The sequence below is a fragment of the Oncorhynchus gorbuscha genome, linkage group LG01 (genome assembly GCF_021184085.1).
Source record: "Oncorhynchus gorbuscha isolate QuinsamMale2020 ecotype Even-year linkage group LG01, OgorEven_v1.0, whole genome shotgun sequence".
Classification (NCBI taxonomy): Eukaryota; Metazoa; Chordata; class Actinopteri; order Salmoniformes; family Salmonidae; genus Oncorhynchus; species Oncorhynchus gorbuscha.
Genome location: NC_060173.1, coordinates 121223513 through 121237858, shown reverse-complemented (window position 1 = coordinate 121237858; position 14346 = coordinate 121223513). Strand labels below are relative to the sequence as shown.

The following is a 14346-nucleotide window of genomic DNA, read 5'->3' as shown; positions in this document are numbered from 1 at the left end:
ATCGAGTTTGCTTGCTTATATCTGATACGTCAGTACATTGTGGTGGATGAATCAGAATTAGTTGGGTAACATAAATAAGATGTTTTATTTAGATAATATGCTTATTCGAGATACTTGTCATTAGAATGTTTCCCTTTGGACTATAGGGTTGGCAGTTGCACTTCTCAGCTAGGGCTCAGTCACTTGGGGCCCAGAGAGGGGAGAGATCAGGCTTGTCTTCATATGTGAATGTATCTGTTAAGCCATCTGATGCTATGCAGAATATCAGAAGGGGAGGAGGACAGAATGGAACATTGTCTTCTTCTTCTTAAAAACCATGTGAAGGGATGGCGTGATTAATGGGGAACCAATTAATTGTCTCCACAATGTCTGTGCGCCAGTTGCTCCCTCCTTTTCCCATTGGGGGGAGGAGTATGGCAGTGTCTGGATGTTGCACTTATCTTGACCTAGTATATGACCTAGAGGCTCACTCCCCTCAGTGAGCTTGTCCGGGAGTGGGGGATTCTTGAGATGGGAGTATCTAGAGTTGACAATTGATATATGCCATTGGATGAGTTGGTGTTTTTGTACTATGAAGTAGCAGGAACGAGATTAGAACCTCGTCTTAGAGAACAAACTGAACAATAATTTATAGCTAATGCTATGTGGCTATGGGATACTCCTTTCTAAAGTAAAAAGCCCTTTGTGAAGAGTTCCTGAGATCTGTGGGACTTCCATGTAAATTGAGAGGGGTGGATCTTTGCTATAAAAGATCTCAGTTGCCATTATGTTGACACTCTCAACTTTTCATTAGAGAATCGTTGAAAGTCAAATGCTATTGCAAAAGCTTAATAAGTATTATTAAAGGTGAAGTTTTTTTAATATATTTTTTATTTCACCTTTATTTAACCAGGTAGGTTAGTTGAGAACAGGTTCTCATTTGCAACTGCGACCTGGCCAAGATAAATCATAGCAGTGTGAGCAGACAACACAGAGTTACACATGGAGTAAACAATTAACAAGTCAATAACACAGTAGAGAAAAAAGAGGAGTCTATATACAATGTGTGCAAAAGGCATGAGGAGGTAGGCGAGTAATTACAATATTGCAGATTAACACTGGAGTGATAAATGATCAGATGATCATGTACAGGTAGAGATATTCTTGTGCAAAAGAGCAGAAAAGTAAATAAATAAAAACTGTGGGGATGAGGTAGGTGAAAAGGGGTGGGCTATTTACCAATAGATTATGTACAGCTGCAGCGATCGGTTAGCTGCTCAGATAGCTGATGTTTGAAGTTGGTGAGGGAGATAAAAGTCTCCAACTTCAGCGATTTTTGCAATTCGTTCCAGTCACAGGCAGCAGAGTACTGGAACGAAAGGCGGCCGAATGAGGTGTTGGCTTTAGGGATGATCAATGAGATACACCTGCTGGAGCGCGTGCTACGGGTGGGTGTTGCCATCGTGACCAGTGAGCTGAGATAAGGCGGAGCTTTGCCTAGCATGGCCTTGTAGATGACCTGGAGCCAGTGGGTCTGGCGACGAATATGTAGTGAGGGCCAGCCGACTAGAGCATACAAGTCGCAGTGGTGGGTAGTATAAGGTGCTTTAGTGACAAAACGGATGGCACTGTGATAAACTGCATCCAGTTTGCTTAGAAGAGTGTTGGAAGCAATTTTGTAGATGACATCGCCGAAGTCGAGGATCGGTAGGATAGTCAGTTTTACTAGGGTAAGCTTGGCAGCGTGAGTGAAGGAGGCTTTGTTGCGGAATAGAAAGCCGACTCTTGATTTGATTTTCGATTGGAGATGTTTGATATGGGTCTGGAAGGAGAGTTTGCAGTCTAGCCAGACACCTAGGTACTTATAGGTGTCCACATATTCAAGGTCGGAACCATCCAGTGTGGTGATGCTAGTCGGGCAAGTTTAAGTATAACTCTGACTGGTGAGTGGTTTGTAACTCTCCTCATTTGGTAATACAGGAAATTAATTTCCCACAACATTCTGTCCTCTTTTAATCTGAACTTCCATTAAACAGTATACACTACATTACGTTATATGTACTATTAAGGCCTATCAAATATATACATATAGTATCTCACAGTGAAGGAAGACATATTTATAAACAGTTCGCTACATCCGCAGTAACATCTGCTAAACACGTGTATGTGACCAATAAAATGTGATTTATATATAGTTCTCCTACATGTCTCATACATTATTATAACTCAACAGTACTCCAAACAGTACAGTATATCTCAACAGTGCTCTAACCAGTACAGTGTATCTCAACAGTACCCTAAACAGTACATTGTGGGTCCTCTTTCTAGCTAAAAGGTCCTCTGGTGCAGCTAGAAGGTCCTCTGGTGCAGCTAGAAGGTCCTCTGGTGCAGCTAGAAGGTCCTCTGGTGCAGCTAGAAGGTCCTCTGGTGCAGCTAGAAGGTCCTCTGGTGCAGCTAGAAGGTCCTCTGATGCAGCTGGAAGGTCCTCTGATGCAGCTGGAAGATCCTCTTGTGAAGTTAGAAGGTACTCTTGTGAAGTTAGAAGGTCCTCTGGTGCAGCTCGGCCACCCGTCTCAGAGCATCTCTCTGGTAAGAACACATCCTGGTTCTGCTGCTCACCTCCGTCCACCGGACCAGCTCCACACAGCCCACGGTATTCTCAGCCTGGAGGGGAGAAAACATATAGTATTCATACTACACTTTATAGTACTAACCCACTGGACCGGCTCCACAAAGTCCAGACTACTAACTCTAACCCACTGGACCAGCACCACAGCCCAGACTACTAACTCTAACCCACTGGATCAGCACCACAGCCCAGACTAATAACTCTAACCCACTGGACCAGCACCACACAGCCCAGACTACTAACTCTAACCCACTGGACCAGCACCACAGCCCAGACTACTAACTCTAACCCACTGGATCAGCACCACAGCCCAGACTACTAACTCTAAACCACTGGACCAGCACCACAGCCCAGACTACTAACTCTAACCCACTGGATCAGCACCACAGCCCAGACTACTAACTCTAACCCACTGGACCAGCACCACAGCCCAGACTACTAACTCTAACCCACTGCACCAGTACCACAGCCCAGACTACTAACTCTAACCCACTGGACCAGCACCACAGCCCAGACTACTAACTCTAAACCACTGGACCAGCACCACAGCCCAGACCACTAACTCTAACCCACTGGACCAGAACCACAGCCCAGACTACTAACTCTAAATCACTGGACCAGCTCCACAGCCCAGATTACTAACCCTAACACACTGCACCAGTACCACAGCCCAGACTACTAACTCTAACCCACTGGACCAGCACCACACAGCCCAGACTACTAACTCTAACCCACTGGACCAGCACCACACAGCCCAGACTACTAACTCTAACCCACTGGACCAGCACCACACAGCCCAGACTACTAACTCTAAACCACTGGACCAGCACCACAGCCCAGACTACTAACTCTAACCCACTGGACCAGCACCACAGCCCAGACTACTAACTCTAACCCACTGGACCAGCACCACAGCCCAGACTACTAACTCTAACCCACTGGACCAGTACCACAGCCCAGACTACTAACTCTAACCCACTGGACCAGCACCACAGCCCAGACTACTAACTCTAAACCACTGGACCAGCACCACAGCCCAGACCACTAACTCTAACCCACTGGACCAGAACCACAGCCCAGACTACTAACTCTAAATCACTGGACCAGCTCCACAGCCCAGATTACTAACCCTAACACACTGCACCAGTACCACAGCCCAGACTACTAACTCTAACCCACTGGACCAGCACCACAGCCCAGACTACTAACTCTAAACCACTGGACCAGCACCACACAGCCCAGACTACTAACTCTAACCCACTGGACCAGCACCACACAGCCCAGACTACTAACTCTAAACCACTGGACCAGCACCACAGCCCAGACTACTAACTCTAACCCACTGGACCAGCACCACAGCCCAGACTACTAACTCTAACCCACTGGACCAGCACCACAGCCCAGACTACTAACTCTAACCCACTGGACCAGCACCACAGCCCAGACAACTACCTCTAACCCACTGGACCAGCACCACAGCCCAGACTACTAACTCTAACCCACTGGACCAGCACCACAGCCCAGACTACTAACTCTAGCCCACTGGACCAGCACCACAGCCCAGACTAATAACTCTAACCCACTGGACCAGCACCACAGCCCAGACTACTAACTCTAACCCACTGGACCAGCACCACAGCCCAGACTAATAACTCGAACACAACACCAGGGGAAGTAAGGATAGGATATAGATGTTATAGGGGAAGTGTTTTGGAGTTTGGTGTTCTGTAAGGATAGGATATAGATGTTATAGGGGAAGTGGTGCCGTGTGTGTGTTCTGTAAGGATAGGATATAGCATGTTATAGGGGAAGTGTTGTGGAATATGGTGTTATGTAAGGATAGGATATAGATGTTATAGGGGAAGTGGTGCCGTGTGTGTGTTCTGTAAGGATAGGATATAGATGTTATAGGGGAAGTGGTGCCGTGAGTGTGTTCTGTAAGGATAGGATATAGATGTTATAGGGGAAGTGGTGCCGTGTGTGTGTTATGTAAGGATAGGATATAGATGTTATAGGGGAAGTGGTGCCGTGAGTGTGTTCTGTAAGGATAGGATATAGATGTTATAGGGGAAGTGGTGCCATGTGTGTGTTATGTAAGGATAGGATATAGATGTTATAGGGGAAGTGTTTTGGAGTTTGGTGTTCTGTAAGGATAGGATATAGCATGTTATAGGGGAAGTGTTGTGGAATATGGTGTTATGTCAGGATAGGATATAGATGTTATAGGGGAAGTGGTGCCGTGTGTGTGTTCTGTAAGGATAGGATATAGATGTTATAGGGGAAGTGGTGCCGTGTGTGTGTTCTCACCATGTGGTTGATATCAGCCATCAGTAGACTTCTCCTGTCTAGATGGATGTTCAGGACTGTAGTTTCTACCCAGGCATCGTCTGTGTTCCTGACGTCGTCTACGTAGCCCTCGTGGACCTGCAGGACACAGGTACAGCAACTGACCACAGCTATCACCAGTATCCCTGCACTGGTATTGACCAGTAGTGTTTTTGCTGTTTTCTGACTTAGGCCCGGATTCAATCAGATCGCTGGTTATAGTCATTACAGCTTTTAAAGGCATTATTCCCACGTTAGCGGAGACTGCATTCACGGTGAACGCTGCATTTGTCAGCTCATTCTGAAATGACCTTTTCCTTTCTAAGGCGGAATCTGTAATGCTTCAGCAATACAGATTGAATAGAACCCTCAGTGTTAGTGCTGTAATAGATTGATTGAATAGAGCCCTCAGTGTTAGTGCTGTAATAGATTGATTGAATAGAACCCTCAGTGTTAGTGCTGTAATAGATTGATTGAATAGAGCCCTCAGTGTTAGTGCTGTAATATATTGATTGAATAGAACCCTCAGTGTTAGTGCTGTAATAGATTGATTGAATAGAGCCCTCAGTGTTAGTGCTGTAATAGATTGATTGAATAGAGCCCTCAGTGTTAGTGCTGTAATAGATTGATTGAATAGAGCCCTCAGTGTTAGTGCTGTAATATATTGATTGAATAGAGCCCTCAGTGTTAGTGCTGTAATAGATTGATTGAATAGAACCCTCAGTGTTAGTGCTGTAATAGATTGATTGAATAGAGCCCTCAGTGTTAGTGCTGTAATAGATTGATTGAATAGAGCCCTCAGTGTTAGTGCTGTAATAGATTGATTGAATAGAGCCCTCAGTGTTAGTGCTGTAATATATTGATTGAATAGAGCCCTCAGTGTTAGTGCTGTAATAGATTGATTGAATAGAGCCCTCAGTGTTAGTGCTGTAATATATTGATTGAATAGAACCCTCAGTGTTAGTGCTGTAATAGATTGATTGAATAGAGCCCTCAGTGTTAGTGCTGTAATAGATTGATTGAATAGAGCCCTCAGTGTTAGTGCTGTAATGGATTGATTGAATAGAGCCCTCAGTGTTAGTGCTGTAATATATTGATTGAATAGAGCCCTCAGTGTTAGTGCTGTAATAGATTGATTGAATAGAACCCTCAGTGTTAGTGCTGTAATAGATTGATTGAATAGAGCCCTCAGTGTTAGTGCTGTAATAGATTGATTGAATAGAGCCCTCAGTGTTAGTGCTGTAATAGATTGATTGAATAGAGCCCTCAGTGTTAGTGCTGTAATATATTGATTGTTAGTGCTGTAATAGATTGATTGAATAGAGCCCTCAGTGTTAGTGCTGTAATATATTGATTGAATAGAGCCCTCAGTGTTAGTGCTGTAATAGATTGACTGAATAGAGCCCTCAGTGTTAGTGCTGTAATATATTGATTGAATAGAGCCCTCAGTGTTAGTGCTGTAATAGATTGATTGAATAGAACCCTCAGTGTTAGTGCTGTAATAGATTGATTGAATAGAGCCCTCAGTGTTAGTGCTGTAATAGATTGATTGAATAGAACCCTCAGTGTTAGTGCTGTAATAGATTGATTGAATAGAGCCCTCAGTGTTAGTGCTGTAATAGATTGATTGAATAGAGCCCTCAGTGTTAGTGCTGTAATAGATTGATTGAATAGAGCCCTCAGTGTTAGTGCTGTAATAGATTGATTGAATAGAGCCCTCAGTGTTAGTGCTGTAATAGATTGATTGAATAGAGCCCTCAGTGTTAGTGCTGTAATAGATTGATTGAATAGAGCTCTCAGTTTTAGTGCTGTAATATATTGATTGAATAGAACCCTCAGTGTTAGTGATGTAATAGATTGATTGAATAGAGCCCTCGGTTTTAGTGCTGTAATAGATTGATTGAATAGAACCCTCAGTTTTAGTGCTTGTAATAGATTGATTGAATAGAACCCTCAGTGTTAGTGCTGTAATATATTGCTTGAATAGAGCTCTCAGTTTTAGTGCTGTAATATATTGATTGAATAGAGCCCTTCAGTGTTAGTGCTGTAATAGATTGATTGAATAGAGCCCTCAGTGTTAGTGCTGTAATAGATTGATTGAATAGAGCCCTCAGTGTTAGTGCTGTAATAGATTGATTGAATAGAGCCCTCAGTGTTAGTGCATTCCACCGTGCTGTATCCACCTGCTGTATCCTGTGCACGTGACAAATACACTTGGACTTGTTTGAATTTGATTTGACTAGCACAGCTACTAACTAGAACAGTAACATGAGAGACTGTCATTGTAAAGTCATATATTTATTACATTAACGGTTTGGTGCTTGTAGTATACAGTAGAATCTGTGGTCATGTTTCATGGTACCACAACTACCACTGACAGTAGATATAGGGCTTTTATTAAGCTTGAGGAGCCAGTCAGGTGTACCTTGGTTACCTCTACCACCTTAGTTTTGATCCTGTCATAGATCTTCTGTCCCATAATCCTCAGTAATCTGTCTGGCAGGGGCTCGTCTGATTGGACAGGACCCTTGAAGGAAACAGAAGAGTTTGTCAGTAGGATTCAACACTCTCGGATTTAAGTTCATGTAATAGAACCTCGATCTCCAAGCTTCCTCAAATAGAGGATAGAGATGATTATTCCATTATTTGTAAAAGGATATTTATCAAAGCACACAAGAGTCCACATACTGTACATTCTGTCCATTCTGTACTCACCCCAGGTAGTGTCCAGAGCCCATCCTCCTGGTCCCAGACCGCCAGGAACTCCAGAGCAGATCTCTCACTGTCTCTCCACCTGTAAATCAACAACAACAGGTTATTATAATATTATAAACTATTAGAGCAGAGCTCTCAGTAGATCAACAACAACAGGTTATTTATAATATTATAAACTATTGGAGCAGAGCTCTCAGTAGATCAACAACAACAGGTTATTATAATATTATAAACTATTAAAGCAGAGCTCTCAGTAGATCAACAACAACAGGTTATTATATAATATTATAAACTATTAGCAAGCAGTAGCAGGTTATTATAATATTATAAACTATTAAAGCAGAGCTCTCAGTAGATCAACAACAACAGGTTATTATAATATTATAAACTATTAAAGCAGAGCTCTCAGTAGATCAACAACAACAGGTTATTATAATATTATAAACTATTAAAGCAGAGCTCTCAGTAGATCAACAACAACAGGTTATTATAATATTATAAACTATTGGAGCAGAGCTCTCAGTAAATCAACAACAACAGAGTACACTGAAACAACACACTATCCATCAACTACACATGGTTTATTCTCCTCAGAGAGTTTTATCCTCTAGCTAACTAAACTACGACTCTTTCCCAAATGGCACCCTATTCCCTATGCAGTGCACTACTATTGACCAGGGCCCATAAGGCTCTAGTTAAATGTAGTGCACTACTATTGACCAGGGCCCATAGGGCTCTAGTTAAATGTAGTGCACTACTATTGACCAGGGCCCATAGGGCTCTAGTTAAATGTAGTGCACTACTATTGACCAGGGTCCATAGGGCTCTAGTTAAATGTAGTGCACTACTATTGACCAGGGCCCATAGGGCTCTAGTTAAATGTAGTGCACCATATAGGGAAAAGGGTGCCATTTGGAATGCATATTAAGCTGTTATCTATCTGTGGAGCCTCGTACCGTGTGAGGACAGGGTCCAGGATCAGGTTTGGACCCAGACAGGTCAGTGCTCCTTTTCCTTTCATTCCTGTCCTGCCTCCTGGGTTTCTACACACGTTAGAGATGACTGATATTAGGCAACAAAACACATGGATTAAAAGATGGTTATAAGCTGTTTCTACGTGTTATGTCTTCATACCTGTAACGCTTTACAGAATCAGGTTCTGATCTGAGGGCGGAAAGCAGAGTGGGATACAACAGACACAAATAATGTCATGTGGTCCCAGAGGAAGAATTACACTGTGGATTCCTCATCTATCTGCTCCTGACCCAAACAACTCACCCATCTGTCTGATCCTGGCCCAAACTACTCACCCATCTGTCTGATCCTGGCCCAAACAACTCACCCATCTGTCTGATCCTGGCCCAAACAACTCACCCATCTGTCTGATCCTGGCCCAAACAACTCCCCCTTCTGTCTGATCCTGGCCCAAACAACTCACCCATCTGTCTGATCCTGGCCCAAACAACTCACCCATCTGTCTGATCCTGGCCCAAACAACTCACCCATCTGTCTGATCCTGGCCCAAACAACTCACCCATCTGTCTGATCCTGGCCCAAACAACTCACCCATCTGTCTGATCCTGGCCCAAACAACTCACCCATCTGTCTGATCCTGGCCCAAACAACTCACCCATCTGTCTGATCCTGGCCCAAACAACTCACCCTTCTGTCTGATCCTGGCCCAAACAACTCACCCATCTGTCTGATCCTGGCCCAAACAACTCACCCATCTGTCTGATCCTGGCCCAAACAACTCACCCATCTGTCTGATCCTGGCCCAAACAACTCACCCTTCTGTCTGATCCTGGCCCAAACAACTCACCCATCTGTCTGATCCTGGCCCAAACAACTCACCCATCTGTCTGATCCTGGCCCAAACAACTCACCCATCTGTCTGATCCTGGCCCAAACAACTCACCCATCTGTCTGATCCTGGCCCAAACAACTCACCCATCTGTCTGATCCTGGCCCAAACAACTCACCCATCTGTCTGATCCTGGCCCAAACAACTCACCCATCTGTCTGATCCTGGCCCAAACAACTCCCCCATCTGTCTGATCCTGGCCCAAACAACTCACCCATCTGTCTGATCCTGGCCCAAACAACTCACCCATCTGTCTGATCCTGGCCCAAACAACTCACCCATCTGTCTGATCCTGGCCCAAACAACTCACCCATCTGTCTGATCCTGGCCCAAACAACTCCCCCTTCTGTCTGATACTGGCCCAAACAACTCACCCATCTGTCTGATCCTGGCCCAAACAACTCACCCATCTGTCTGATCCTGGCCCAAACAACTCACCCATCTGTCTGATCCTGGCCCAAACAACTCACCCATCTGTCTGATCCTGGCCCAAACAACTCACCCATCTGTCTCCTGGCCCAAACAACTCACCCATCTGTCTGATCCTGGCCCAAACAACTCACCCATCTGTCTGATCCTGGCCCAAACAACTCACCCATCTGTCTGATCCTGGCCCAAACAACTCACCCATCTGTCTGATCCTGGCCCAAACAACTCCCCCTTCTGTCTGATACTGGCCCAAACAACTCACCCATCTGTCTGATCCTGGCCCAAACAACTCACCCATCTGTCTGATCCTGGCCCAAACAACTCACCCATCTGTCTGATCCTGGCCCAAACAACTCCCCCTTCTGTCTGATACTGGCCCAAACAACTCACCCATCTGTCTGATCCTGGCCCAAACAACTCACCCATCTGTCTGATCCTGGCCCAAACAACTCACCCATCTGTCTGATCCTGGCCCAAACAACTCACCCATCTGTCTGATCCTGGCCCAAACAACTCACCCATCTGTCTGATAGTGGCCCAAACAACTCACCCATCTGTCTGATCCTGGCTGTCTCCATTCAGAACAGGAGGATTGTAAAGGATGAAGTCAACCTGGAACAGAGGAGATGTATTTACTGAAACCATAATAAACACATAACAATATCATTAGAATGAGATGTTCAACTGCAGTAACTCAGCTGTCTGAAATAGCTCATATTTCTGCACAGTGCCATATGTGCTCTGGTCAAAAGAAGTGAACTACAGGAACAGGGTGCGATTTCAAACACAGCCTTAGTAACTCTACTGTGAGGTAACATAATACGTATGGGGTAATATTAGTCAGGCACCTCCCAGGGCACCTTCTCCTCTAGGAGTTATAATATTAGTCAAGCACCTCCCAGGGTACCTTCTCCTCTAGGAGTTCTAATATTAGTCAGGCACCTCCCAGGGCACCTTCTCCTCTAGGAGTTATAATATTAGTCAGGCACCTCCCAGGGCACCTTCACCTATTAGGTTATTTAAGTCAGGCACCTTCCAGGGCACCTTCTGCTCTAGGAGTTATAATATTAGTCAGGCACCTCCCAGGGTACCTTCTCCTCTAGGAGTAATAATATTAGTCAGGCAGCTCCCAGGGCACCTTCTCCTCTAAGAGTTATAATATTAGTCAGGCAGCTCCCAGGGCACCTTCTCCTCTAGGAGTTATAATATTAGTCAGGCACCTCCCAGGGCACCTTCTCCTATTAGGTTATTTAAGCCAGGCACCTTCCAGGGCACCTTCTGCTCTAGGAGTTATAACATTAGTCAGGCACCTCCCAGGGCACCTTCTCCTCAAGAACAGGGAAGCGAGGGATGGTACTGTCAGGGTAGTCCAGACGCCGGGCGTTGACATGGTAAAACGTCTTCTCTCTCTCTGTCTTCTCTTGTCTATGGGGTTCATTGGGTTCACTTTCAGACCTCTTCAGCTTACCAGGTGAGGCTAGATAGATTACACATAGGACAACATGTAAATACAGCTATCTATCTACAGTATTTACTGTATCTACGGAAACAGTCCAGTGAGAGGGGGAATAATGTTCTACTCCAGAAATCAGGACCTCACCCAGCTGTGGAGCCTCCTCTTTAGAGTGTAGACCCTGAGCTTTGAGGGTGTCCATGATCCACTGGAGAGCTCTGGCTGACTGAGAGACCTGGAGAAGTGATAACAATAGTCCTGAATGTGTTTAAAACGTTATAAACACAGTAAGTCAGAGTGATGGGTAAAGTGATGTGGGGGTCAATACCTGCTCCTCCAGTCTGGTCAATCTCTTCACTAAAGCAACCGACCCTGTGGCCTCCTCCCTCTGTAGCAGCTCTGTTATGGTGCAAACCCTGGGGACAAAGACACTGAATCACACAGATCCTAACCCTGGGGACGAAAACACTGAATCACACAGATCCTAACCCTGGGGACGAAGACACCGAATCACACAGATCCTAACCCTGGGGACGAAGACACCGAATCACACAGATCCTAACCCTGGGGACGAAGACACCGAATCACACAGATCCTAACCCTGGGGACGAAGACACCGAATCACACAGATCCTAACCCTGGGGACGAAGACACCGAATCACACAGATCCTAACCCTGGGGACGAAGACACCGAATCACACAGATCCTAACCCTGGGGACGAAGACACCGAATCACACAGATCCTAACCCTGGGGACGAAGACACCGAATCACACAGATCCTAACCCTGGGGACGAAGACACCGAATCACACAGATCCTAACCCTGGGGACGAAGACACCGAATCACACAGATCCTAACCCTGAGGACGAAGACACCGAATCACACAGATCCTAACCCTGGGGACGAAGACACCGAATCACACAGATCCTAACCCTGGGGACGAAGACACCGAATCACACAGATCCTAACCCTGGGGACGAAGACACCGAATCACACAGATCCTAACCCTGGGGACGAAGACACCGAATCACACAGATCCTAACCCTGGGGACGAAGACACCGAATCACACAGATCCTAACCCTGGGGACGAAGACACCGAATCACACAGATCATAACCCTGGGGACGAAGACACCGAATCACACAGATCCTAACCCTGGGGACGAAGACACCGAATCACACAGATCCTAACCCTGAGGACGAAGACACCGAATCACACAGATCCTAACCCTGGGGACGAAGACACCGAATCACACAGATCCTAACCCTGGGGACGAAGACACCGAATCACACAGATCCTAACCCTGGGGACGAAGACACCGAATCACACAGATCCTAACCCTGGGGACGAAGACACCGAATCACACAGATCCTAACCCTGGGGACGAAGACACCGAATCACACAGATCCTAACCCTGGGGACGAAGACCTGTGACCTGGCCAAGATAAAGCAAAGCAGTGTGACAAAAACAACAACACAGAGTTACACATGGAATAAACAATAAACAAGCCAATAACACAATAAACTAGTCAATGACACAGTAGAAAAAAAGTGTGCAAAAGGCATGAGGAGGGAAGCAATAAATAGGCCATAGGAGCGAATAATTACAATTTATCAGATTAACACTGGAGTGATAAATGATCAGATGAACATGTGCAGGTAGAGATATTGGTGTGCAAAAGAGCAGCAAAGTAAATAAAATAAAAACAGTATGGGGATGAGGTAGGTAGATTGGGTGGGTTATATACTGATGGGCTATGTACAGCTGCAGCGATCGGTTAGCTGCTTAGATAGCTGATGTTTAAAGTTGGTGAGGGAAATAAAAGTCTCTAACATTAGCGATTTTTGCAATTCGTTCCAGTCACTGGCAGCAAAGAACTGGAAGGAAAGGCGGCCAAATGAGGTGTTGGCTTTGGGGATGATCAGTGAGATATACCTGCTGGAACATGTGCTACGGGTGGGTGTTGCCATCGTGACCAGTGAACTGAGATAAGGCGGAGCTTTACCTAGCATCGACTTATAGATGACCTGGAGCCAGTGGGTCTGGCGATGAATATGAAAGCGAGGGCCAGCTAACGAGAGCATACAGGTCGCAGTGGTGGATGGTATAAGGGGCTTTGGTAACAAAATGGTTGGCACTGTGATAGACTGCATCCAGTTTGCTGAGTATAGTATTGGAAGCTATTTTGTAGATGACATCGCCGAAGTTGAGGATCAGTAGGATAGTCAGTTTTACTAGGGTAAGTTTGGCGGCGTGAGTGAAGGAGGCTTTGTTGCGAAATAGAAAGATGATTCTAGATTTGATTACAGTCTAACCAGACATCTAGGTATTTATAGTCGTCCACATATTCTAAGTCAGAACCGTCCAGAGTAGTGATGCTATCCGGCGTGCGGGCAGCGAACGTTTGAAAAGGATGCATTTGGCTTTACTAGCGTTTAAGAGCAGTTGGAGGCCACGGAAGGAGTCTTGTAATGGCATTGAAGCTCGTTTGGAGGTTTGTTAGCACAGTGACTGCGGTTGAAAATTTGCCAGCTGGCTAAAACCGACACTTTTACTGAAACGTTGATTAATGTGCACTATCCCTGTAAAAACTCATAAACTCATAAACAGAGTCGAATGCCTTGGCCAGGTCGATGACGACGGCTGCACAGTACTGTCTTTTATCGATGGCGGTTATATCGTTTAGTACCTTGAGCGTGGCTGAGGTGCACCCGTGACCGGCTCGGAAACTGGATTGCACAGCGGAGAAGGTACGGTGGGATTCGAAATGGTCAGTGATCTGTTTATTAACTTGGCTTTCAAAGACCTTAGAAAGGCAGGGTAGGATAGATATAGGTCTGTAAAAGTTTGGGTCTAGAGTGTCTCTCCCTTTGAAGAGGGGGATGACTGTGGCAGCTTTCCAATCTTTAGGGATCTCGGACGATATGAAAGAGGTTGAACAGTTGAACAG

The 14346-nt window shown here is 45.4% G+C and overlaps 1 protein-coding gene across 3 annotated transcripts in view; it reads right to left on the bottom strand.

The window, feature by feature from the left end:
• Positions 1–1804: 1804 nt before the first annotated feature.
• trpm2 (transient receptor potential cation channel, subfamily M, member 2) overlaps positions 1805–14346 on the bottom strand; it is a 109971-nt gene continuing 97429 nt past the window's right edge. For 2 of the 3 annotated variants that reach the window (XM_046352112.1, XM_046352275.1), the window contains 10 exons: positions 11723–11810; positions 11542–11629; positions 11252–11418; positions 10492–10553; positions 8783–8812; positions 8605–8691; positions 7649–7727; positions 7359–7460; positions 4916–5032; positions 1805–2643 (listed from right to left, as the gene is read on the bottom strand). In XM_046352112.1, the coding sequence (XP_046208068.1) occupies positions 2518–2643; positions 4916–5032; positions 7359–7460; positions 7649–7727; positions 8605–8691; positions 8783–8812; positions 10492–10553; positions 11252–11418; positions 11542–11629; positions 11723–11810 (946 nt within the window). In that variant the 3' untranslated portion in view covers positions 1805–2517. The remainder of the gene's footprint in view (positions 2644–4915; positions 5033–7358; positions 7461–7648; positions 7728–8604; positions 8692–8782; positions 8813–10491; positions 10554–11251; positions 11419–11541; positions 11630–11722; positions 11811–14346) is intronic. The other variant, XM_046352195.1, reaches the window with a different exon arrangement.